Source organism: Rutilus rutilus (genome assembly GCF_951802725.1).
Source record: "Rutilus rutilus genome assembly, chromosome: 9".
NCBI lineage: Eukaryota > Metazoa > Chordata > Actinopteri > Cypriniformes > Leuciscidae > Rutilus > Rutilus rutilus.
Window position 1 is genome coordinate 28649013 of NC_140223.1, and position 24785 is coordinate 28673797.

At 38.1% G+C, this 24785-nt stretch overlaps 1 protein-coding gene and 1 long non-coding RNA gene across 2 annotated transcripts; both read right to left on the reverse strand.

Annotated features, from left to right (window-relative positions):
• Window positions 1-2671: 2671 nt before the first annotated feature.
• On the reverse strand, window positions 2672-3969 carry LOC311297616. The gene is made up of 4 exons (XR_014628845.1): window positions 3917-3969; window positions 3755-3812; window positions 3595-3671; window positions 2672-3415 (listed from the first exon to the last, which is right to left on the reverse strand). It is a non-coding gene; the product is annotated as an uncharacterized lncRNA (long non-coding RNA).
• Window positions 3970-12363: 8394 nt separating this feature from the next.
• On the reverse strand, window positions 12364-15462 carry LOC311297614 (C3a anaphylatoxin chemotactic receptor-like). The gene is made up of 2 exons (XM_084419995.1): window positions 15342-15462; window positions 12364-14099 (listed from the first exon to the last, which is right to left on the reverse strand). Exons 1-2 carry the CDS (start codon window positions 15343-15345, stop codon window positions 13036-13038), a joined length of 1068 nt encoding a protein of 355 aa, XP_084276121.1. The 5' UTR covers window positions 15346-15462; the 3' UTR covers window positions 12364-13035.
• Between the last annotated feature and the right edge of the window lie 9323 nt (window positions 15463-24785).

The following is a 24785-nucleotide window of genomic DNA, read 5'->3' on the forward strand; positions in this document are numbered from 1 at the left end:
ATTGACTGAGCCATAGCTAAATATATGTGTACTTCTTTCAATGCCTTTCTAAAATGCATTACATGTGTTTTGCTCTGATTTATAGCTAATCGCCACTTGAAACACCACAGATTAACCACATTTAACATTTTCTGTAATTCAGACTCAGACTCAGCCAATAACACTATATCATCCGCATATAATAGAATTCCCAATTTAGTACCATCAAGTAATACTCCTAAATTAGCATCCTTAATTTGTAAAGCTAAATCATTCACAAATAAAGCGAAAAGGGTTGAGTACATCCCAATTTACTCCAAAAGGTGTATCAAACCAATCAGTAAAGAAATCATTAATCTTAACACTAGCAACTGTACCACTATACATTACTTGTATTGTTTTATAGAATTTTCCATCCACTCCTGCTTAAATTAGTTCATATAAATGCATATTCAGTTCTTACCCATTTTTGAGCTGTTAATGCACTGGGACAAGCCAAGTCTTGATCTTATATCTTCTCAGTCTTTCTGACAGATTGTTAGCTTTATACCAGACAGCAAATGTATATCCCTACAGACTGATTGGCTGTTACTGATAGTGGCCATCGGCAGATTGATGAAATTATTACAGCAGAACCTTTCCTGCCACAGCATGTTCCTGAGGCTCAAACTCAGCGCATGGTGCTAGACTTCAATTCAAATACATGAACTGATAAAAATGTATATACTGTAAGTTGTTTTGAATAACAGTGCCAATATAAAATCAATCATAAAATTATGTTTCAGTGATTACAGGTTTTTCCAATTGCTTAAACACATTTCTTGAATTTATGCCTCCTTTTCTCGAAACTCTAAGCACAAATACATAACTTCTTACCCAATTCCGCATTCTTCCTATTTTCAGGTCAAAATGAAGCTCTCCACTCAAAACCATTAAATCTTGCTGAAAAATCTACCTTTGCCTTCAGAAATGACACACAAGCTCTCAAAATCAAACACACTACAACATAGTTTTACACACCGGTGAGATCAATTCAAAACAATACTACAAAAACTACGGTGATACGTGAATTATGTTGCTTGTGGTTCTCCCACTCAAAATCCTTTTCAAAACACAACAAAAGACAACAAATGTATACATTTGCACAATTTACGCACAATTTACACACAAACAACAACAAAAAAATCCTGTCTTTGGCCTGGGACAAGCCAGAGAATCTCATCAGCATTACAGGCTATATTGGCCCTCTAGCCAGGCAGTGGGGGTAAAATCCACATTTCATCCGAGACCTCCTGTCTCCTTGCCCTTGCCCTTCCTTGTCCTCTTCCTTGTCCTCTTTCTCTTCCTTCACTCCCTACTGCTCTTCCTCCACTTCATATTCGTCCTCTTTCTCCACCTCCACCTCATACTCTTCTCGTCCTTCACCTCTTCCTCCACTCCCTACTATTCTTCCTCGTCCTCCTCCTCTCCAGTGTCCTCGTCCTCTTCCTTCATGTATCTCTGGATCCATTGTTACAAAACTGAATGAACTGACTCTGGCTCTTTTATCTATTGAAGGTTCTGATTGGTGTGTGATCAGTTTGGACTCTATGTGTTTCCACTTGGGTAATATGTGCTAACTGAGCTGAAGTGGGTATACTTGACTTACACTGACAGAAAGGTCTAATTATATTTAGCTTACTTGTACCTATCTTTTGATCGAGATATACTTAAATGTATAATTAAAGGCCACAACGCACACAAGCAATGCTACAGGCCTGCAACGCAGGGGAAAGCGCGGACGTGATACTGTGTGAGTGTGTGTGTGTGTGTGTGTGTGGGCCCACGATTGTTTTATTATAACTTTGGTTCATCTCATTAAGAGGATCATTTTTTCATTTGTTGATTTGAAGGGTTAATTTATGTAGTTAAAAACAAACTACATATGCAATTTGTCATTTGAACTATTCAAGTGATTTATTTGTGTTGTATTGAGTGACATTTCCTCAGTTATATGTGGGGAGTATTTTTGAGACCCTAGGGAAATTGTAATTCTTCTTATTGCCATTTTTTATTATTTTCATTCTATATTCAAATCACTTTTTCAATAAAATTTGTACTTGTTTATTGTGAAAGCACAGATTTATTACCTTATTTTGGTTTTGTATTTTACATAGTGGTAGTGGTGTTGTTAAATACTCATTTTGAGTGTTTTATTTTTTGTGCTCCATATCAATAAGAGGTTAGCATAGTGTGAGTTGAGCTGTAAAAGGAGTTCCCAAAATTAGTCGAGAGACACAAAATAAAAGAACCCGTGTGATCACTCTAAATATCTCTGGAAAGAAGAACCTTCTGTCTGAGTACACTGTTAGACTTTTCAAGGGTTTTTTTACAGTAACTTACTGGCAACACTCTTGCCAGTAAGTTACTGTAATTAATATTTACAGTACCAAACCGTATTTCAGTTTTACAGTATGGTACTGTAATTGTGTAATACAGTGCATTACTGTAAAAACGAAGCTAATCAGTACACTAATGTAATAAAAAAAACTGTATATGTACTAAACATAAATTAGATTTCATAATTTTGATATATGATTAATTTTATTTTTATCCTACATAAGTGACATACAAACCAATTAGACAAAGTTATCACAAAATACCATTTTTTTAATTTATTTAAAACATTTCATATATATCACAACATAAACAGTCTGCCAATGCTGGAAATGATGTGTGAATTTTTTACACATGAATGGGTGAGTTTAGGGATAACGTTTTTTTGTGTTAATTTTAACTCATTCATTGTGTTAATGATTTTAACAAAGTAAATTTGTCCGAAAGGTTAGCACAAAGATGTGTAAACGTGTTAAATTAACACATTATGTGCTGTCCTTCACTACACACATTGTTAAAAACATACATAAAACCATAAACAAAACGTTAGCATTTGACAAAATGAATGTAGAGTCATTGGTTGTTTAGCTTATATTATAATGAAATATCAACCATTACATTCATAAAATTGCAGAATATAAATACATTTTTAAGCAGTCAAAAAGGAAATGTCCAACACAGGACAAAACATAGTTATTTTCACAATACATGACACATAACCCCACCTTAAAAATAATTTCACTTATTTACAAAAAATTGTTGGATTCATGTACACTGGTGGCCAAAAGAAGTATTTAAGTGTCTCAATGTTTTTGACAAAAGTCTCTTTGATGCTCAAGAAACATTTCTTATTATTATCAATGTCTGACTCCATCTTTTCCACAGCATAGGAGTAAAAGTCATCATCAAAATAATCTTTAAAAAGCCAACACAATGTTTTTGTCCACCTTTGCGAATAAATGAACTTCTCCAAAGATTGGTTCCTGTTCAGAACTTGATTGACAACATCAAAATGTTCCCTGGTCTGTATGCGTGTCCACAAACACAAATGTACTCTGTCCTTCAGAGGAGAGAGAGAGAGAAAATATTAGTGTCAAATTATTTTAAACCTCCTTTTTTTAAATTGTTACTATTATTTTCACAAAAACTTAAGATTATATATTTGTAAACAGCTTTTGTCAATAAATAGCATACAAAAGACCTAAATTAAATTATGCCAGATTAAATTTTAATACTTACAAATCCTAAATTCTGTCCAAAAATGCTGAGATCCATAGAGAGAAAGACTGAAATCGATGATTTTAGCCCATTTCAACCTGTTTGAGACAAATACACAGTAAGACACATGCAAGAAATCACTGAGTGATGATCATTCTCCTTCCTACAGTAGTTAACCCACCTGTGCACTGATATTAGGACCTTCCTGTTCAGGTGGGACTGCAATGGTAGAGAGTTTTCTGCTTAATAAAATATCAAAATAATGCAAAAATATAAACCTAAGTAGTTTACAATGCTAGATTTGGTATGAATGAATTAGTGAGAGTTTTACTGCAGTGCTTACCTGGATACATTTAATCTGGTTAGACTGAACACAGAAAATGGTCCATCTTCTGAATGGTTCATTTGCTGTGTAATAAATATAAAGTTAGACATGATGCAAAGGTCACTTATTTGATATAAAGTTAGCCAATTTTATAGAGATTTTATAAGATATTGTAAGTAGGGATGGGAATTGATAAGAATTTAACGATTCCGATTCCATTATCGATATTGCTTATCGATCCGATTCCTTATCGATTCTCTTATCGATTCTTATTGGGTGAGGGAATAAGTACAAATTTGTTTGTATTAACTCGCTTTAATATCTGATCAGAAGACACAGCACAGAGTATACACAAATTATGTGTAGCAACCTCAGAACAAACCTAAAAGTAGGTGAGCTACAAAGTAAAGTCCAGGGACCTATAGCCTAGGGCAGTGTTTCTCAACCAGTATGCCATGGCACGCTAGTGTGTGCCTTGAAAGATTATCAAGAAGAGTGCTTTAGGATTAGGAAATTGATCATTTTCACATTCATTGGTCCGGACAAAAAAATAAATAAAACTGCCATTTATGTGCCATAAAAACTAAAAACACAGACTGAAAACAGTTAAGGAAGAGCTTGTGCCTTTTGGAATATTAACAGTGCTCATTTGGATTAGGCTATTGAGTTACTAAAACAATCTTTGTCAAATAATACACGTGTTTTCTTCACATTTTGAACGTTTTTGTTTCCATTTGTTTAATTTCAATTAATCAAGATCTGATGTGACTTATCCATTGTTGTTTTTACAGCTACAAAGCTAGGAGCACTAAATGATATTCAGTCACATTATACATGCTTTTAACATTAAATAAAGCACATAAATAGTATCTGATATTATCATTGCCACACTTTGAGATTGTTGTTCCAGCGCGACGTCGCAGTAAAATAGGATCCGTTTCAAATAGAATCGTCGCGTGTCGCGGCTGGTTAAACTTTGATTAACATGGAAAATGATACTTTTCATCGCGTGTCGCGCCGTCGCGTCGCATGTAGTTAGGACGCGGTCAGAGCGCTTCTGCCTCGATGCCATGTTTGCTCTGAACCAAAACAACGCAGCACTTGTGTGACGTCGTGTCACATTTGAACGAGCGGAACCGATAAGCGGAATCGTTAAGCAGGCATGCTAACGGTTCCAAGGAATCGATTCACTGGGCACCGGTTCTGAAGAAGAACCGGTTCTCGGTTCCCATCCCTAATTGTAAGCTACCTAGTCTGCACCAGTGGCTTCAAAGCACTTTTCACATATTGCTAATCATTTCAGCAAACTTATCTCAAAATATATCACAAATGGCCTACCTCCAGAATCTCCGCTTTGTTGCAGTTGCCTTTAAACACATACAAAAATGGAAGTAAATATTAAATTCTATAAAATAAAATAAAAACCTATAATATGTTATAGTTTGCAAACTAATGCTAAAACTATAAAGGTTCTCATCAGTAGTCCAACATTATCTACAACCAAAACAGAATTTCACATTAGTTAATTTATTGTTAATGTAAACTAAGCGTTGCTCGTTGGCATGTTTAAACTCGACAATTCAATAATCTAACAAAGTCTGTAAAATGAAACGTTAGCGCAGTTTACCGTAGTAAAGTTCGTTACCGCCATGTTGACGAGTAACGTTAAGCTAACGTTATAGCCTAACATAGGTTAAACTGAGCACAATCCTGTCAACACACACAGAAAGTTTTTTTTTGTTTTTTTTTTGCTTGCTGGTCCTTCTCTCGGTGAAGTGAATTCCGTCTCTTCCCCGGGCCAGACACGAACGGCGCGGTCCAAAAAAAGACAGTCAGAACCCAGTGATATTACACTGGATGCTCCGGCGCGACACGACAAAATCCCAGACAGTGTGTATAGTGATGCGCCGTTATATTTCTGATGTACGGTTCTCCGAGTCCAAGTGCTCGCGCTATTTCTGACAAGGGCAAACAGGTTTGCATTTTGTATTAATGGTCCGGTAGCTTCAATGTGTCCAATATAGACAGCCTCTGGCTATTATAGCGTTGTTGACACGCGGTGTAAGGCAAAAATTAAGAATTAAAAAGCAGATGGAATGGTGCCAGCCAGAGAGGCCGTTACGTGAAATACAGTAGTATACAGCAAATTTAAAAAATACATTAAGTCTCTGTATGTGGTGTTAGACGTCACAGAAAATTCCCGTGATGCAATGGGAGTCACAGTTATTTACTGTAAAGACAAATAGCAGTGTAATACTGGGGGATTTAAAGTAAATCACTGTAGAAATTACAGAAAAGTCTAACAGTGTAGGGTGTTACACCAGTTCTGGTTGAGGTAACGACAAGTGACCAAGGCAATATAAAAGCCTTTCTCAGGCTAATTGCAGAAGTTGTTCTACTTCTAAACAAAGACTGATTTAGAGATCTAAGGTTTGGCACTCTCATAAATTCATAGTGACCTCACATAGGTCAGGCAGGGAGTGTGTTTTTGTGTCATGTGGTGATGTCACTTCCTATTAAGTCACTTCCTGTTTGTCCTTCCTGGTACTGCATGGAAACAATGAGACAAACATGGTGTGCTCTCGGTGTTAAATCCACTTGTGTCCACCTCAAAGCATCATAGAGGCAATGCCGTAAGTTTATTTATGTGATATTAGATGTTAAAGATCATATATTAGTAGAGATTTTGTTGAGAAGATGTTTGATAAGATTGCTAAAAACGATATTTACTATTGTGTACAAGCTCACAGCAATGCTAATAGCCTGTATAACTGCTGCTACCGTGATTAGTGATGGCAAAATTAGGCTTCCTGAACCACTGAGACCTCGCAGCCCATTGCTTCAGCCAAAGGTTCATTACTCAAAGCTTCATTCCGCATTGCTCACTAGTGACACCTAGCTACTGTGCAAAGAAATAGCAGACAAATTAATTCATTCTGAACCAGTATATGACACAATAACGACAATGACAATGATAGTTATCTAACTCTCTGACTCTCTGACACTACTACAACTGCTTCTACTACTGCTGACAACACCCACAAGGTGGCGTGAGTTTCGAACCGCCTTTTATCCGGACGCGACACTTGGACCGAACTGATGATGTATCCACACAAACCGAGGCCTCGTTTGTCATTAGTCACGTGATTTTCACGTTAACAACACAAGCCTCGAATCGCGGCTTCATCTGGCACGCCTTTTTTTTCTCAACACAAGCTCCGACGCCTCGGTTCAAATGTCACATCACTAACCGTGATAATAGCATTGTATATTCATGTTATAATCATTCACAATGTAATATTACTCAAGAAATGGACACTGAATATTGCTGTATTGTTTTATTACAGTTTTCACCACTACATGTATATGAGGAAGCGTGACAGTAAAGCATCAAACTTACTACGACTCTGTCTTCATTTGCATGGTTTAACTTGGTGTTTAGTCAGAGTTTCAACATGCTGCACGAGAATACTACCAATATTCTGATATATGATATAAAGTGACCAGACCTCCGAGATCAAAACTGGGAACATAATCCCCGAAAAGGGGGAAAAAACGGGGACATTTCCAGTTTGACTATCAATCTGAAAAACCTAATGTTGTGTCCTCAAAAACAAAACGGGAACAGAGGTAGTTTTTTTTCTCTGTATTTAGCCAGGGACAGGCAACCAAAAAACGGGGACTGTCCCCTGAAACCAGGGACGTCTGGTCACCCTATGATATGTGATGTAGGCTATGATAGGTATTTTGCAAATCACATAAATATGATAGAGAAGCAGAAACAGATAGTGGCGCTAAAGTCAGATATTTTAATAAGTTGCAGAAACAATATATGATTATATTATATTAGAGTCTACTTGAAGCTTTTTATATTTGTCTCTCTTTGTCACACAGACACACACACACCGGACACACACACACACACACACTGTACTACCACGTTCTTGTGCATCCATCAGCCCCTCTCCCAACACACACACACACACACACACACACACGAAAGCTTTGCATGAGCTAAAACCCCTGAAAGTGGACTGTTTTGCAGAGCTTCTTTCTTGTGCTCCCTTTCTAAGTTACTAGCTAAGCTACAAGTAGCGATTGCCCAACACTGATAATACAGTCTGTGCCACTTGTGTAAAAATCCCAGAGCCCTATTTGCGATGGTCCGCAGGAATATGCTGCACAGTGCGCTGGCATCTTAACTGCTGCTACGCAACGCAACTAGGAGTATGACCGGTTCAAGATGGCGGCCGCATTTATTGCGCCCAGCAGCCAATAGGGCGTCTACTCTCTATTATGTCTATGTACAATACTCTTACTTCAGCAAAAAAACTAAAAACAAAAACAAATGATGTTTCACTAAAATCATTGTTGCTTATTATTGTTTAATTGGATCATTGAAGGTCAACAGCAAGTACATTGGTTATTAAAGTGAAATTAAATACATAAAGTATATTTGTGTTATGTAATGCATTTTTGCATAATATTCTGAGTTTGCATTTCACTGTTTTTATTGATTTGGAGGAATACTGACTGTGTTTTTGTGCGAGTGAGATGAGAAAATGCTCACATTTAGTCTAGAGCTACAATAATCATCATGTTCACACACAGCACACACATCTCCTCTGCACTTACTCATGATTTCTCTCATTGACCTTTCAATTGGGGGATGAAGATGGCGCCTGTGACTGGCGGTACCACGGCTCGTCTCCTGCTGTATAGATTGCCAATGGTCATTTTGTCAACATATGCTATCATATCAGCCCAAATTACGAGAGGATTCCTGGCTTTAAGGACTTATGATCGGGACTCTTTGTTTCAAATTAAGCAGTCAATGGAGGACCTGTCTGATACGTGGGACAGTTACAAACAGGCGTTTCCTCCTCCTTTCATCATCGATCCCGGCTCACCTGACTACTTGTTGTTGTGTCGGGCGCCGAGTAGGGTCCGCAGGAGATCCAGGAGAAGAGGCTCTCGGTCTGGTGTCCAAGTTAAGCGAAGGCGTGCCGCAGCGCGTGGGGGTTACGCTGTCTTCGGTCGCCGGGATCGCTCTCGGTGCCTGCGCCGGATTCCTCTTCTCGATGCGTGTGACATGGTGTCCATGCCGACGCTTGCTTCGACTGCAACGGGTTTCCTTGATCCATCACAGCGCTGGAGTTGTGGTCAGGAGCTGTCATCGCCATTGTTTACTTCCGTGTTTGTGCCGGCTCTCCCAGGATGGACCAGCTGGAGTCCACGTGACCGCTGGACGTGCCTTCAACCAATCCCGCTGCGCAACACGGGCACTGCCTTCGTGACGTCATCTACAATCCGCGTTGGCCTGTTGAATACTCGTTCTATTGCGAATAAATCTCATTCATTGAATGATCTTTTCGCAAGGGAAAGCTTGGACATCATGTGTCTTTCGGAGACTTGGCAGAGAGAGGAAGAGTTCATTCATTTAAATAATCTCTGCCCAGCTGCCTGCTCTGCTGTTGGGAAGCCCCGCCCCTGTCGCCGTGGTGGTGGCTTGGCTTTTGTGCACAGGGATGTCCTCAGATGTAAGATGTCCCAGTCCCAAGAATTCTCATCTTTTGAATCTCAGATGGTTAAAGTGGGATTTTCATCCCCATTTTACTGTGTGTTGATCTACCGTCCTCCTGGCCCCGCTGCTGCCTTTATAAAGGATTTTAGTGACTTTTTATCCTCTATAATAAAGTTGGAATCTGTTTTAATCCTTGGGGATTTTAATCTTCATGTTGATGACTGCTCATCTTGCCCCGCAATGGAATTGCTAACATTGACTGAAACTTTTAATTTTGAGCAGCATGTTTCTGAGCCCACTCACCAAAAAGGCCATATTTTAGATTTAGTTTTTACGCTTGGCCTAGACATTTTAGACTTGTCTGTGATTGATGTCCATATGAGTGATCATAGTCTTGTTCGGTTTAATCTGCACTTTAGTCCTGAGTCCAAGCCTTCAGTAGTCAGGTCTCAGAGGCGTGTCATCTCTGCTAATACTGCAGATGGCTTTTCTGAGATGTTTGATCCTCTTTTATTCATGGACTGTTCTGATGTGGATGATCTCATTCACTGTTTTAACAACCACTGTGTAACAATTTTGGACCAGGTGGCTCCTGTTAAATCAAACTTGTCACAGAAAAAAGCGTGTCCTTGGATAAATGAAGACATCTTAAGACTCAGGAGGCTGTGTCGTAAGACTGAACGTTTGTGGAAATCCACTAAACTTGAGGTGCACAGGCTCTATCTCAGGGATCTTGTGTCATCTTACAATGTGATGGTTGAAAATGCCAGATCTGAATATATCCGTCAACAGGTAACATTGAATAAGAAAAATCCTAAAGTGTTGTTTGACACCATTAATTATTTTGTATGTCCTGCTGCTCCAGTTACCCCTGTCTTTTGTGAAGCTGACAGCAATGCCTTTTTGAGATTTTTCACAAACAAAATTAAGATGATCAAGAATAAGATCCCGCCCCTTCAGTGTGGTACCCCTGCTGTGTTTGAGCCTGTGTCCAGCATGTGGACATCATTTAAGACTGTGACATTTGCTGATATTTCAGCACTGGTGTCTAAGATGAAGCCCTCCTCTTGTTCATCTGACATCATTCCTTGCAGGCTCTTTCAAAAAGTGTTTGAGGTAATTGGCCCTTGTGTTACCAAAATGGTTAATGTCTCTTTGTCAACTGGCGTGTTTCCCAGTGCCTTTAAACATGCCATAGTGGAGCCATTATTAAAAAGAGCAGGCTTAGACCCGACAGATCTTAATAGTTTTAGGCCTATCTCAAAACTCCCGTTCCTGTCTAAGATCCTTGAGAAGGTGGTCTGTGAACAGCTTACATTCTTCCTGGAACAAAATAACATCCATGAGCCATTTCAGTCTGGTTTCCGTAAACAACACTCTACGGAAACGGCTTTACTGAAAGTGTCTAGTGATATTATGATGGCTGCTGATTCTGGTAAACGCACTGTTCTAGTTCTCTTGGATCTGTCCTCAGCATTCGACACCGTTGACCATCAGGTCCTGCTGAAAAGACTGAGGGATCAAGTAGGACTATCTGGGTCAGTCCTTCAGTGGTTTTCCTCATATCTATCAGGGCGTAGCTTTAGTGTTTCAGCTAACCGAATAAGTTCTGAGTCTGTGGATTTGCTGTGTGGAGTGCCTCAAGGGTCTGTTTTGGGCCCTGTTTTATTTTTGTTGTATTTGATTCCTTTGGGAAAGATTATCAAAAGGTTTAGTGATGTTTCTTTCCACTTATTTGCTGATGATATCCAGCTTTATTGTTCCTTTAAGCCGTCTGAAATCCAGAAGTTAAACTCTCTGCTCCATTGTCTAGTGGAGATTAAACAATGGCTTAGTGAAAACTATCTGCAGTTAAACGCAGACAAAACAGAAACACTGGTTATCGCACCTGATGATGCAATTCCGGGGATTAAACAATACCTGGGCGATTTAGGCCAGTCTGCGAAGCCAAGTCTTCGCAACCTAGGAGTTATTTTTGACAAAGATATGTCATTAGCCCAGCACTGTAAGCAGCTAACAAGGAACTGTTTCTTTCAATTAAGGAACATTTCTAAACTTAGGAATATGGTCGCACGTAATGATCTGGAACTTATCATTCATGCGTTTGTGTCTTCTCGTTTGGATTATTGTAATAGTTTGTTTTCATGCTTAAACAAGAAAGAGCTCTCTCGACTACAATTAGTGCAAAACTGTGCAGCGAGAATTTTGACCCGTACTAACAAGAGGACCCACGTATATCCCATTTTAAAACAACTTCATTGGCTGCCAGTGTCTTATAGGATCCAATTTAAAATTTTGGTTCTAGCATTCAGAGCCCTGCATGGTCAGGCTCCTTTTTACCTCAGCGATCTGATTCAGCCGTATACCCCTGCACGGGCTCTGAGGTCTGTGAATCAAACTCTGCTGAAGGCTCCACGCACTTGTTTTCGGACTAGAGGTGATCGATCCTTCCAGGCTGTTGCTCCTAGGCTATGGAATGGTCTTCCGCTCTCTTTACGCTCTATTGACTCTGTGGATACTTTTAAAAGTAATCTTAAGACTTACTTATTTATTCAAGCTTTTAATTAGCTACTTTTTGGGCTGTTATGATTTCGGTGTTGTTTTCATTGCATGTTATTTCTGATTTAAACTGTGTTGTGAAGCACTTTGTGGCCTTTGTCTGTGAAAGGTGCTATACAAATAAAGATTACTTACTTACTTTACTTACTATGATGAGGACAGGAGAGCTGTCAGTCAATACATGAGAAAACAAAGTAAGTTCCATTACTTATTTGAAAATCACCTGTTGTAAATTTAATGTAACTTTACTAGTTATTTGATTATTTTTCGGATTACTTTGTGACTTTTTGACACCCAACACTTATTATTTGTCATAGTAAAAGCATGGTATGGTTTAACACTGTGACTGTTTTATGCCTAATAATAAAGATCAGACAGCATAAACATTTTTCTTTGTATTTATATATAAAAAAGGGGAAGACTACAGACAGCATGTTTCACACAGAATTACTTCAGTTTTGGTGATTGAATAAACATTATATGGTAGGCTACTATATAAACATATAATATAACTAAATTAGCAGTAGCCTACTACAACGTGGCTTAAAGATTGTGTAAAACAAGTCAATGGAAAAGAAATGCATTAAAAAGGTAAAACATATAATATACAATATATATAATCAACATATAATAGGTAAAATATGTTTAAAATATTTATATCTACAGGTATGTTGAAATATTTCCCCAAAGCCATGAGTATACAATAAACATCTGTAGGTTTCCCATAAAAAGCATAAATAATACAAAGCATTTTTATCATCCCAACCAGTTTAGACGCAACAACACAGACCAATGGCATGAGTTTGGGGTAGAGCTATCTGTTAGTCCAACCAATGGAAAACAAGGGGCGTGTCTGAGAAACCTGCCTGAAATGTCATTTTAATGTTGCATGAATTACACCTTTGGACTGACTTTAGAACAAACAAGTCTTTGAATCACTGCTTATCTGACATGGGATGAGGGGTTCAAGGCGGCAAAGTGGAAAGCTTCTTAATATGCTTTATCGGATCACTTCAGACTAATACAAGGAATGAATATCTCTGGGACTGATTTTCTAAAAGCATGTTTTATTGTCCTGGCTGCTGCCAGTTGACGAGAAGGTTGTGTCGTTCATCTTGAGACCCTGTGATTCTGAGAGGCCTGAACAAGTGGAAGGGCGAGATGATCGGAAAGACAGATGTTCTTCAGCAAACGCCGTCTCCAGCACCAGCAGTAGAGACTGTTTAAGCTTCTTCTTAAACTCCTCACACATGAACACATAGAGAATGGGGTTCAGACAGCTGTTGAGATGAACCAGGCAGTTTACGAAAGGTCCTATTAGTCTTAGTACTTTTAAAAAGTCACACCAAATATTCTCCTTTGCAATTACGGTGGACAGCTGTTGAACATGAAAAGGAAACCAGCATATGAAAAAGGCCATGATCACAGATATGATGACCCGGAAAGGCTTAAGCTTCTTCCCCCTTTTGAGACGTTTGGCACGCACTCCGATAGCAATGTATGAAGATGCAATGATCAGGAAGGGGATGAGAAAACCCACCATAAACCTATATATGACCAAAGACTTGAAGGGTTTTGTATAATAAATGCACCGGTTATTATTTACATAGCGGTTGATGACAAAGGGGATGCTGCAGAGGATGGATAAAACCCACGCAAATGCACAGATGATCCTGGCTTTGACCAGAGTTCGTTTGTTTTGAGCCCAAACAATCACCCAGGTGGACAGGCATCGGTCCAGGCTGATAGCGGTCAGCAAAAAAACGCTGGCAAACATGTTTAGCACCGCCACGAAGCTGACAAACTTGCACAAGAAGTCACCGAAGTGCCAAGCCCTCTTGTTAAAGGCAGTAACAATGTAGAGGATGATGATTAAGATGAAGATGAAGTCTGCAATCGCCAAGTTGAGAAACCAAATGGAGTTGACGGTCGTCTTCATTTTGTAGCCAGTCACAAATATGACGAGCCCGTTTCCAACGATACCCAGAGCGAAGACGACAAAATATATGCATATATTGAAGATTTCAATGCTTGAAAAGGCTTCCATCTGAGTTGCATTGGTCCCATTCACTGCACTCAAAAAGGTTGCATTCACTGCACACAAAAAGGTTGCATTCGCTGCACAGAGAAAAAGAGAAAGCAAACTGTAAAATAAAGTCATAACATTTCTGATTCTTTCTTTGGATTTTGGTTGAAAACTGAATTAGAAGGATTCATTCAGAAATCCAACTGATTCAGCAATCCGGTTGCAGTGGTTAACAGCTCACTGGAGTTGGAAATGAATGATTTTCAGTTGTGTATAAAGCTGAATGTCTGTAAAATAATTTTGGGATAGTTATTACAGCTCTGATTTTAAGTATGAATCTTATTATTGTTGTTCAAATTAGAACCTTAGTTACCAGTTCATTGTTAATCATGCTCAAGATTAGGCTAAATTATATTTAATGAATAATCTCATTTTATTTGTCAGAATTATGGGGAATAAATGTTTGCAAATTTAGAGAAGGAGATGCTCAATCTTACCGTGATGCCACCAGGGGGCATCATGTCCTATATTCTTATGTATAAAATGCATGATGTGTGTATCTTTTACTGGGTCTTTTAACTCAAAAATATGCTTTTACGCTTTTAAAAGAATAAACAAGAGTACTTATAACCCAACCAAGTATTTTTGCTGTCTACAGCTTAAATTGTGGCTGGTAGGTTAAAAGACTGTGTCAGCAAAATGTGTTGCACAATTCACATGCAACATAAGACCACAAAATTGAACATTGAAAAGACAAAATATAATTTTCCTGCTTTTCTGGTCTCATTAATGCTTTCAGCCAGTTTTGCATTAACGCAAATACATTTTGCATTAAGCAGTAAATACAGTTTCAAATGACACATCCTTTCTGACCACAGCTTTTTAACCAGTATTGACGTACACGGCATGTATATTGCACACGTGACTGAAGTCTCAAAAACTAGCCAGAGATGCAATATATATTTCTTTTTTCTTTTTTCTTATTTTATCTTAAAATAGTGGTTTACACTGAAAAACAACAGCAGGGATGGATGATGAGATCTCTTTCTGACTTCTGTTGGATTAGAGTCTAAGCTTTTAACTCAACGCCATGCTGCATAATCTTGATCAAATCAGCAATTCAAAGAAGTCAAGATAATGACCTCAACCAAGGGGTGGAGGAATAAAAAATGCATGTCATTTTGAAAAAGCATTGCAGCAAGCATAAACTGCCCACATCACCCACTTCTTTTCACAGGACATCTGTCTCAATAAAACAGAAATTAGCTTGCTATATTATATTAGTATAAACATAGTCATAGCCACAGGAATATTGCGTAGATGTAGATTCTTACCCATTTTCAGTCCTTTCCTTCTGTTCTTTCTGCAGGTGTGTGTTATTAAAGCTCACAACAACGTCTTCACATGAACAATTGGTGGTTGTTTCTCCTTCATTTGTGTGAAAGAGAAAGTGGGGTGGAGTAACACCCACAAGCGACAAGGGAACTATGCTTCTGTAGAAAACTATTTTGAATATCAGCTTTCAAAGGTTAAAGTACAGTCTTCCATGGCAACCTAAAATAGAATCATATACTTTATTAACATAATCCAGATAATAATTTTTAAAATGACAACTTTTTTTGGACAATTTTTTATGACAACAGCAACTAAGAATTAAGGCAGAGCAGATAAATATAGTTCTGCACTTTGATATTGGTGTTTTGAGCATGATTATATAATATTATGTAAAAACAAATGCAAATTTGACGTGCCACATTCTGTTGATAATCTTTCTTCATGAATGTTTAAAAGCAGTACAGAGGATGCCATCTAGAGGCTATAATCTTCACTTTATATTCTTCCTTTATAAATAAACCCTTCTTTGGCTTATTTAAACAAACAAATAAAAATATTTCTGCATGATGTATCTTTTACATAAACTGTTGTACTTTGAACAATTTTTGAACTTGGCATTACAGTTCTTCTCATGCTAGGAAGAATAGCTTGTTGTAGGCTACTGTTCATAGCCGCTTCGCTGGCTAAAACCTTCTGCTAAACTAATAAGTGTGAACTTTGAGACTAGTTTAGACTAGTTAATAATTTATCTTCGAAATGGACAAAAAAAGCCAAAAAAGATGTCGATATGGTTCATGCACTTAATTAGTCTTCTTCAGTCAGTGATAGCATTGAAGGAACAGACTTGTGCTTTTGGCCTTTTTATATTATGATACAAGCAAAAAGTTAATTTGAATAAGGCAGAAACGTGTATGCTAAGACCTATGTACATGAGAATCTGCAGAAGCTTTCAGAAAACAAGACACTAATAGCATAACAAAGTTCAATGATGCAGCAAGAATAAAGGGTATTAATGCATGAAGCAAAAATATAAATTTCACTCAGAAAAGAGGTAATCATGCACTTGGGTTCATTCACATGCAATTATAACAGCAATTTTAAAGGTACTCTATGTAACTTTATTTTTGTCTGAATTTAGTTTTGTTATTATGTATTTTGTTAAATGTCCAATATTCAAACTGAAATGACTATAACACAGTTTACCCTGACTCATCCTTGCAATCTCTCGAAAGAGAACCCTTCCACTGTGATCTAGAATACAAATTAGCAATGTCAGTCATTCCTAGTTTCCTCATAAGTATAAATACTTTGCATTTTTAGCAGTAAAGGAATGACTGCAGCAGGTTACCAGGAACAAAACTGAATAGTTTTGAGGCTGTGATGCACGAATGGGAAATTTGTTTGGTCATGTTTACATAATGCTTTAGCAAACTATTTTATGTCATATTTCTTTTTTTTCATTTTGAGGCTTCTTATGATTTACAGTTTTTTTTTTTTTTTTTTTTTTTTTTGCTTTGATACTATTTTCACACAAGTAAGGTGTTTATATCACAACAGATCATCAAAAGTGCACTTTTTACAAGCATTTCATCATGTTTTCAGTTGTGTTTTCAAAATCACAAAGTATCCTTTTCACTACTCAACATAACTGTTTCATCTATTTAAATGTTTCATTCACAGTAGCTGGCTTTCATAATGCCATTACTATCAAACTTTTGATTTCCATCTGTAACAAAGTTTGTTATTGTGGGAAGGAGGCGGGAACCGGCAAACATTCAAACACACTTTAATATATCAAAAATAAAAACAAATACAAAACTAAAGTAAAAGACAGCAGCCCCTCACGGACGACTGCTGTCACATCAAATAAAACACAAACATCAAATAAAATCTAGGCCTAGGCCTCTCTCGATCTCCACTGTAGAGCTGTAATCGGGCCTTAAAAGTTCGGCCCGAAAAGGCCCGAGCCCGATAGAGTTTGGCCCGAGCCCGACAAGTACATTTTGATTGACAGCTTTTTAAAAGCCCGAACCCGTTTACAGCCCGACTGTCCAAAAGGCCGTCTATCAGCAGTGATAAGAGTGTCGGAGAATAGCGCAGACACGCGCTTCACACCGCGAGCCGGCACACGCACCACTCGGCGGAAAAGGGAGAGAAAGAAAAAAAGAGACTGCGCCGCACGCACACAGCACCTTTGTCTTTCGTAAAAAAAGGAGTAATTTATACATTTTTTAACATCATTTATTCATGACTAACGGAGGCTAGAGGCCACTTGGAAGTTGGAACAAAGAAATAAAATAAGTTCTCCAGAGACCAGCCTCCATTTCACCTCCTCAAGATCCATTTTCACGCTATCTAAACACATCACCTGACCGCTCATTTACCACGCAACCCGAAGCGCGAGCCCGAGCCCGGCCCGAGCCCGTGTAAAATAATAGAAACAAAGATCTTCAGCTCTACTCCACTGTCATCGCTCCTCCTTTTATGCTTCTGCTCCTCCGTGAGAGATACAAGACCGGTGCATCTCATAGGTGTCGCTCATCAGTAATCACACCACCGGCCTCGCGCCCTTCTCCCACGGCCCTCAGCCTCGTCCTGCTCGCCACATACCCCCATCGCCCCTTGCAGGCCGGGGGTACCCACGAGACTGCACTCTAAAATTAAACAGGTGTGTTTAATGTACTCATGTACAGCAAAAATCTTTCAGATTAAGATTTTTAAATTTCAAGTTATTTCAATGATTTGCTATATCTCTGTTTAATATGATTGGTCGTGCCTGAAATTCTGCCTTGACAACGCGCTGATTGGTCGATACACAAGGCAGTAATTTTTTTAGTTTATCATGAATTTGCTGATGCAGGCAGCAGGCCAGAGGCACTGACACTGCATAAAAACAGTAATTTTGGGGTTAAATCTGAGATTGGACATTTCAGTGAAACTTATGGTGTATCACCAGAGCTGACTCTCTGCAGTTCTTGCGCACACAGAGAGTGTCCGATATTTTCTGAGGCTGAGAAAACGTATATGGTATGTGTGAATTCATAAAACTATTTTAAATAACATGTTTGCCAGAACATAACAGCAAAGTTTTTCAATGTCATATTTTTTCGGAACCGTATTTTCTAGCCCCCTTCCTTCAGTTACTGCGTGCGCTGACAGTGTCATGTGTTTTCAGACATTATATCAGACGAAGGTAAGTGCAAATTCATAAAACCTTTTTTAAATAGAGTATTTACCAAAACATAAGATTAAGTGTTGTTGATTTAAATTGAGTGTGTTTATGTTGTAAAATTACTATCTTAGCTAGTTTGGTAACTACTAACTGGTACGTTACTTAGCAAATGCTACATACATTTCTAAGAAGTTAGTCATTTCACGTTTATTCACGTTTTATTAATTAATGTTAGCCTATCTAGTGTGATTGACTTGTTTAAATATTCTCCTCTGACAAATCAGCAGACACTTTCTTCTCAACTGTCCTCAGAGGCTTCAAAAACAGCTCTGAAGGAAGAACTGCAGACTTTTGATTCATGTGAGGCAGACAAGGCAGATTAGGTGTGTTTTAGCAACGTACTTAAAAATATATCATATTTGTTACAGTTTTTTACAATCGCTATGACAGTTTTTTCAATACATTTAACAAGTTTCCTAAACTCTTAACGCACCAACACACCTAAAACACACAACTGGCAAAACGGTTAATTTCATGCTCAAAATCACACATTGAAAACTAAACTCCAAAACTAATTTTCAAAATACAATAATACACTAACACAATACACTATGTCTAACAAAACACTGCAAACATGTTTCAAAATCAAATAATTATTCAAAACACTAACACATGTTCTCTTCCAACAGGAACATTTAGTCAATCATAACACAATGACAAAAAAAAAAAAAACACTATCATCAGCTGAAATTACAGAAACTGCATTATTTTATGTGTCAGGTGTGCCCTTATACAACAGACAGTATATTGTATTGATCATAGATTGTGTTTTGCACTGCAGTTTTTTTTTCTTTTTTTTTAAGTTGCTCTACATTTTTGTTTTGTTTGTAATGTAAATGCATGCATTTTGTTGTTGTTGTTTTTTTTGCAGCAGAAATTCAATACAACAAAATAAATGACCCTTCTTAGAGTAGCTTTATAGAATGTATGGTTTATGAAAAAAAGAAGACAGAGACAGAATTGCTGCAGTAACGGCTTTATTTGCAACAGGACATTTCTGCAAGATAACAAAAATATGCAATATAGCTGCCATTTACAGTATTACTGTATGTGAAAATACAAAATATACAAACAGAAAAAGCCATCTTCTAATCTGCCCGGTCTTCTGCGTTTGTCCACGTTCTCATCCACATCACACCTGATATCTTCCCTGGCAAGGCATCTTGGGAAGAATCTTTTGGCTTGCCTTATCCTGGTAGTGTTCAGCTGTGATGTCTTGGTATGCAGCATCTTTTGCATCTAGGAGGGACATTTGGTCCTGTGGACTATGGTCAAAAACCTTTCATCTCCAGGCTGAGAAAACTCCTCAATGGGGTTGAGGAAAGGGAAGTAAGGGGCAAGGAAAAGGGACATCATCCTCTGATGGGCGTCAAACCAGGCTGTGACTGCACGGGAATGGTGGAATGCCACATTGTCCCATATTTGCATAACTTCAATCAGCTGTTTCTCAGTAGCAATGGAATAAAATACAGGGGATATATTTGTGTTTCAATTCACAATATAAGCAGCTGTTCACCTTGACTTTAGCCTGTAAGGTTAGGTTTAGAACATGGTGTTATCTGTTCTGACATACAGTGTGAAAGCATTGGTAAATTTGGCAGTAAAAATCCATTGTTTTGGTCTTGTTTGAGCTTGTGTGTAAAAGAAGTTCAAGCATTTTAAATTTGTGTTAATTGTATGCATTTTGTGTTAAAGCAACAAGAAATGTGTTAATAGTATAGCTTACACAGACGGATGTAGTGCTAACTGTGTTAAGAGTTTTGGAAAATTGTTAAAAGTATTGAAAAATCTGTCATAACAATCGTAAAAAACTGTATTTCTAATGATGTGACCAAACCAACTGTACATAATACAAGTCAGTTCAGAGTGCTTAAATTGACTCAACATGTTGCACTGAATGTTGGTACCATCAATGGATGGAAACAATATAAGAGGGAGAGAAGGAAGAGGATGAGAAGGAGGAGGTGAACAAGGAGGAAGAGAATGAGGACGAGAAAGGTGTGGAGAATGTTATCAAGGCTGGATCTGGCTTCAGGGTTTTTCCCTTTGCCTGCAGAGATGATATTGACTATGATGTGGACAGAGTCCTCTGGCCGGACCCAACATGAAGACGTGATGCTGAAGCAGAATCAATCTCTTTCACTGACCTTGATTCTGCAGTTGCACAACTCATCTGAGTGACTGTAACATGCTTTCATTTAGAGTTTTTTACTGTAACCTTTTTGGCTTTTGCAGTTGGGTCACTGTATTTTCACATTTTCAAGTGCAAGTATACAGACATTCAATACTATACAATATTCAGTACAACACTATACTTGCAGTGCATACAGTATACAATTTATTCACCTTACTACTGTAAGTTGTCATTACTATACTTTTTACGTAATTGCAAAATGTGTTTACTTTGTTACAATATACTTCTTTTCTGTTACTGCATGCTTTGGATTCTGTGTTCTCCATTTTGAGGCAATTGTTTGATTTTGCCCGAAGAGTCAGAGGGTCTCTGAATGAGGTTTGAAAATATGGTTTTGTGTTTAAGGTTTTGATTACAGTTTTTTTCAATCGCTAACAAGCGCTTACCCATACTTCAGATACTTTTTCTAAACTCTTAACACAGACTCAAACCTACAAAACACAATTGGCCAAATGGTTAATTGTCTTCTCAAAAACACATTTAGTTAAATATATACTAACTCTTCATTTCAAAACAGAACACATGTTTCTCTGCACACACTAACTTTACCAAAACACTGGAAATCTGACTCAAAATGAAATTTTTCTGTCAAAGAATAACACTTGTTTTCACTTCACAAGGTACATGCACTCAATCAAAGTACACCAGGTTTCAAAATCCTGGCTATTGTTGACATTACTAAAACTGCATAGACTTTTATGTTTCAGTTTTACAGGTATTTGCATGCAAAACGTGCAATTCACCGTTTTACACTAAATTTCTTGGTTGGGAACTGTCCACATGTACAGTACTGTTCACATTAATAAGCATTCCAGTAAAAAGCAAATCATTTTTTATTCCTTTACTGTTTACTACAGGAGGTACAGTAGAAACACGGTTTGATAGAACAGAAAAAGTTTTACAGTATTGCTTACAGTGAACAAAATATCCATTAAACACACAAGAGCATTCTGAACAAAAAAACACACCCACAAAATTACTGTATCTAATCTCTGCGATCTTTAGGGTTAAGCCACATGTTTTCATCAAGATCACATCTGATATCATCCAAGGCGATGCACCTGGGATAAAACTGCTTGGTATGTCGGATCCACCCTTGGAGCCAGCATCCATGGCTTCAAGGAGGGACATCTGGTCATGTGGCTGATGGTCATAAACCTTCCACCTTCACATTACATTTCGTCCAGGTCGACGCCTTTTGGCCAGATTGAATCCTGCCTCATCTATATGAATTCATGAGGGGCATGGCTGGCCTCCAATTCCATAACTCTCAAAACAAAGTTTATGTAAATCATGTCATTACTGTATACTATACTGTAACCTATTACTGTGTAGGTTACCTACTTGCAAAGTGCAAAGCTTATAGAACTGGACATTGAATTAAATATACAGTACACTATACCTGGACATATTGTCGTTGTAGCTCCTTGACTCTCTCACTGATATATTGTTTTTGAACTGATATCATTGCAGAAGCAGAGGTTTTTATAAACTTTCATATTGTGAAATATTAGTACAATTTGAAATAACTGATTTCTGTTTAAAAATATGTATGTCATGTAATAAATTGTGTAAAATGTAATTTATTCCTGTGATGAAAAGCTGAATTTTCAGCATCATTACTCCAGGAAGATGCATATGGACTCGAAAAGCTTGTTTCTTCATGACATTGTTCAAAAGCAACACATTTTGCTAGCAATCAAAATCACATTTTGCTAAAATCATGAAATTTACAAAAATGGTAAAAGTTAATGTAAATGGTAAATAAATAAATGCAGTCCATACTGTAGCCTATCTAAGGTTTGGAATATTGTTTTTGCTATTGTGGGATGTTGTGTGTTAACATTTGTAAATACTACAAAAACAATCCATCATTTTGTTGGGAGGTATAGCTTGTCTGTTAAGAAAATGTAAGCATTATGGAAATGTGTTCACTGACTGCATATTGTGTGAAAACGACAAGAAATGTGTGAATGGTACAGCCACAAAAGACCGATGCTGTGCTAATTGTGTTTAGAGTTTTGAAAATGTGAACACTGATTGGACAAACGCTTGTTAGCGACTGAAAAAAACTGTAAGTGGGTGATGGTTTCAAGAAATGTGTTTTAGTACTATTTTTACAAGTAAGGTGTACATTTTCAAAACTCTACAAAAATTAAAACTGATCACACTTGTAACACAGCTAGTCATTATTTTAAAACCTGATGTAATGCATTCATTCAGTTGCACATGTTTCAGTCCACATAATCATTGTTTCAAACACAAGATTATTGTAATATGTAATGAGAACATTTGGTTTAATCACCGAAACACTAGTATGATCTTCTTTCAGTTTAGTACTTTTGACAATCAGTTCATTCAACAGCAAACAAAGCAGGATACATGTTTCAAATCACTCTTGTTGCCGAATTAATTACAGAAACACAGGCTAAAGTTGCCTCACTTACATTACCTAACTCATGTAATTTAAGCCATAATGTTATATATCTAGTGCAGGGGTGTCCAAACTAATGTCCTGGAGGGCCACTGTCCTGCAGAGTTTAGCTCCAACCCCAATTAAACACACCTGAACCAGATAATCAGACCTTGATAAGCTGGTTCAGGTGTGTTTAATTGGGGTTGGAGCTAAACTCTGCAGGACAGTGGCCCTCCAGGACTGAGTTTGGACACCCCTGATCTAGTGTGTTATCAAACGGTGTGATGAAGTATGACACAGCCATGAGGATCTGATGCCATCTGTCTCCCTTCTATTGATGCATCTCTGGTCAATCTGATGTTACATAGTCTTTGACTGTTTCCTCTCCCTCTCCATGTTCACAAATAGCTCTCTCTCTCTCTCACAAACTTTGAACATAGTGGTGGTTATCATCTAGGATAATTCACTTGTGTAAAAAGAATTCATTATATTTGGTAATCCATTTTGGAAATTGCAAACTAGTTCTATAGAAACTGTCTATAGAATCAATATCTATAGAAATCTATAGGTTTACCAAATGATTCATTGAGTAACCATTAAGTTCAGTTGGATTAAATAATACACACATGTATTAAACTGAACAAGAAGAGATGCTGTGGCAAGCAGGACGAGGGCCTGTCGAGATGCGTCTCTACTCTGCCCTGTTAGGGCCCTTAGCGTCTATTTAGAGCGTTCTGCCCCGTTCAGGCAGTCAGAACAGCTCTTCACAGCATATGCTTCGTGGCCGCACCAAAGGGCTTCCGGTCACCAAGCAGAGACTATCACGATGGATAGTACGCTATCGCTTTAACCTACGCTTCTATGGGCCTTCCTTGCCCCATTGGCATCAGAGCTCATTCCACGAGAGGCATAGCCTCATCTTGAGCCTGGTCCAGTGGTATACCAATTGAAGACATCTGTGCGACGGCCGGTTGGTCCTCACCATCCACATTTGTAAGATTTTATAACTTAGAGGTTTCTGCTCTGCAGGCTCAAGATCTTTCTGTATAAAGGCCTTGGCCTCGGGGGAGAGAACTACCCCTCTGTGGGGCCCTAAATGGTCCGGCCCCCATTGGATTTGACTTTAGCTCTACTATTAACCTTGGGCTTCAAGCCCTAGGTGATAGTCAAGGGCGAAGTGTTACTGTAAGTTGATAGCATGGCGTTTTAAAATGGGTTCCCATAGTGTATAGCTACACAATATGAGAGACCGTTCTCGAAAGGGAACGTACTCGGTTACTAACGTAACCTCAGTTCCCTGAGAGTAAGGGAACGAGTATTGCATACCCTGCTGTGCTATTACACTTGGTACAGGTGCTATCGCTTTAGTCGATTTAAACCTGATTCCTATGGCGAAATGGCCGGCTCTTCTGGCTAGAAGCCATGCCCATTCTGGTGGGCTTCGGTGCGGGTGAGGCGCCGTTTCAGTAACTAAATAAAATACAAGATAACTTGGGAAACTGAATGGTATTCAAACAAAAACTCTTTCTGTGTGCGTTACCTGATTGATAACTATGTTCTTTGAAGAGCAGCCGTATTCGAGAAGAATGGCAGCATTTATC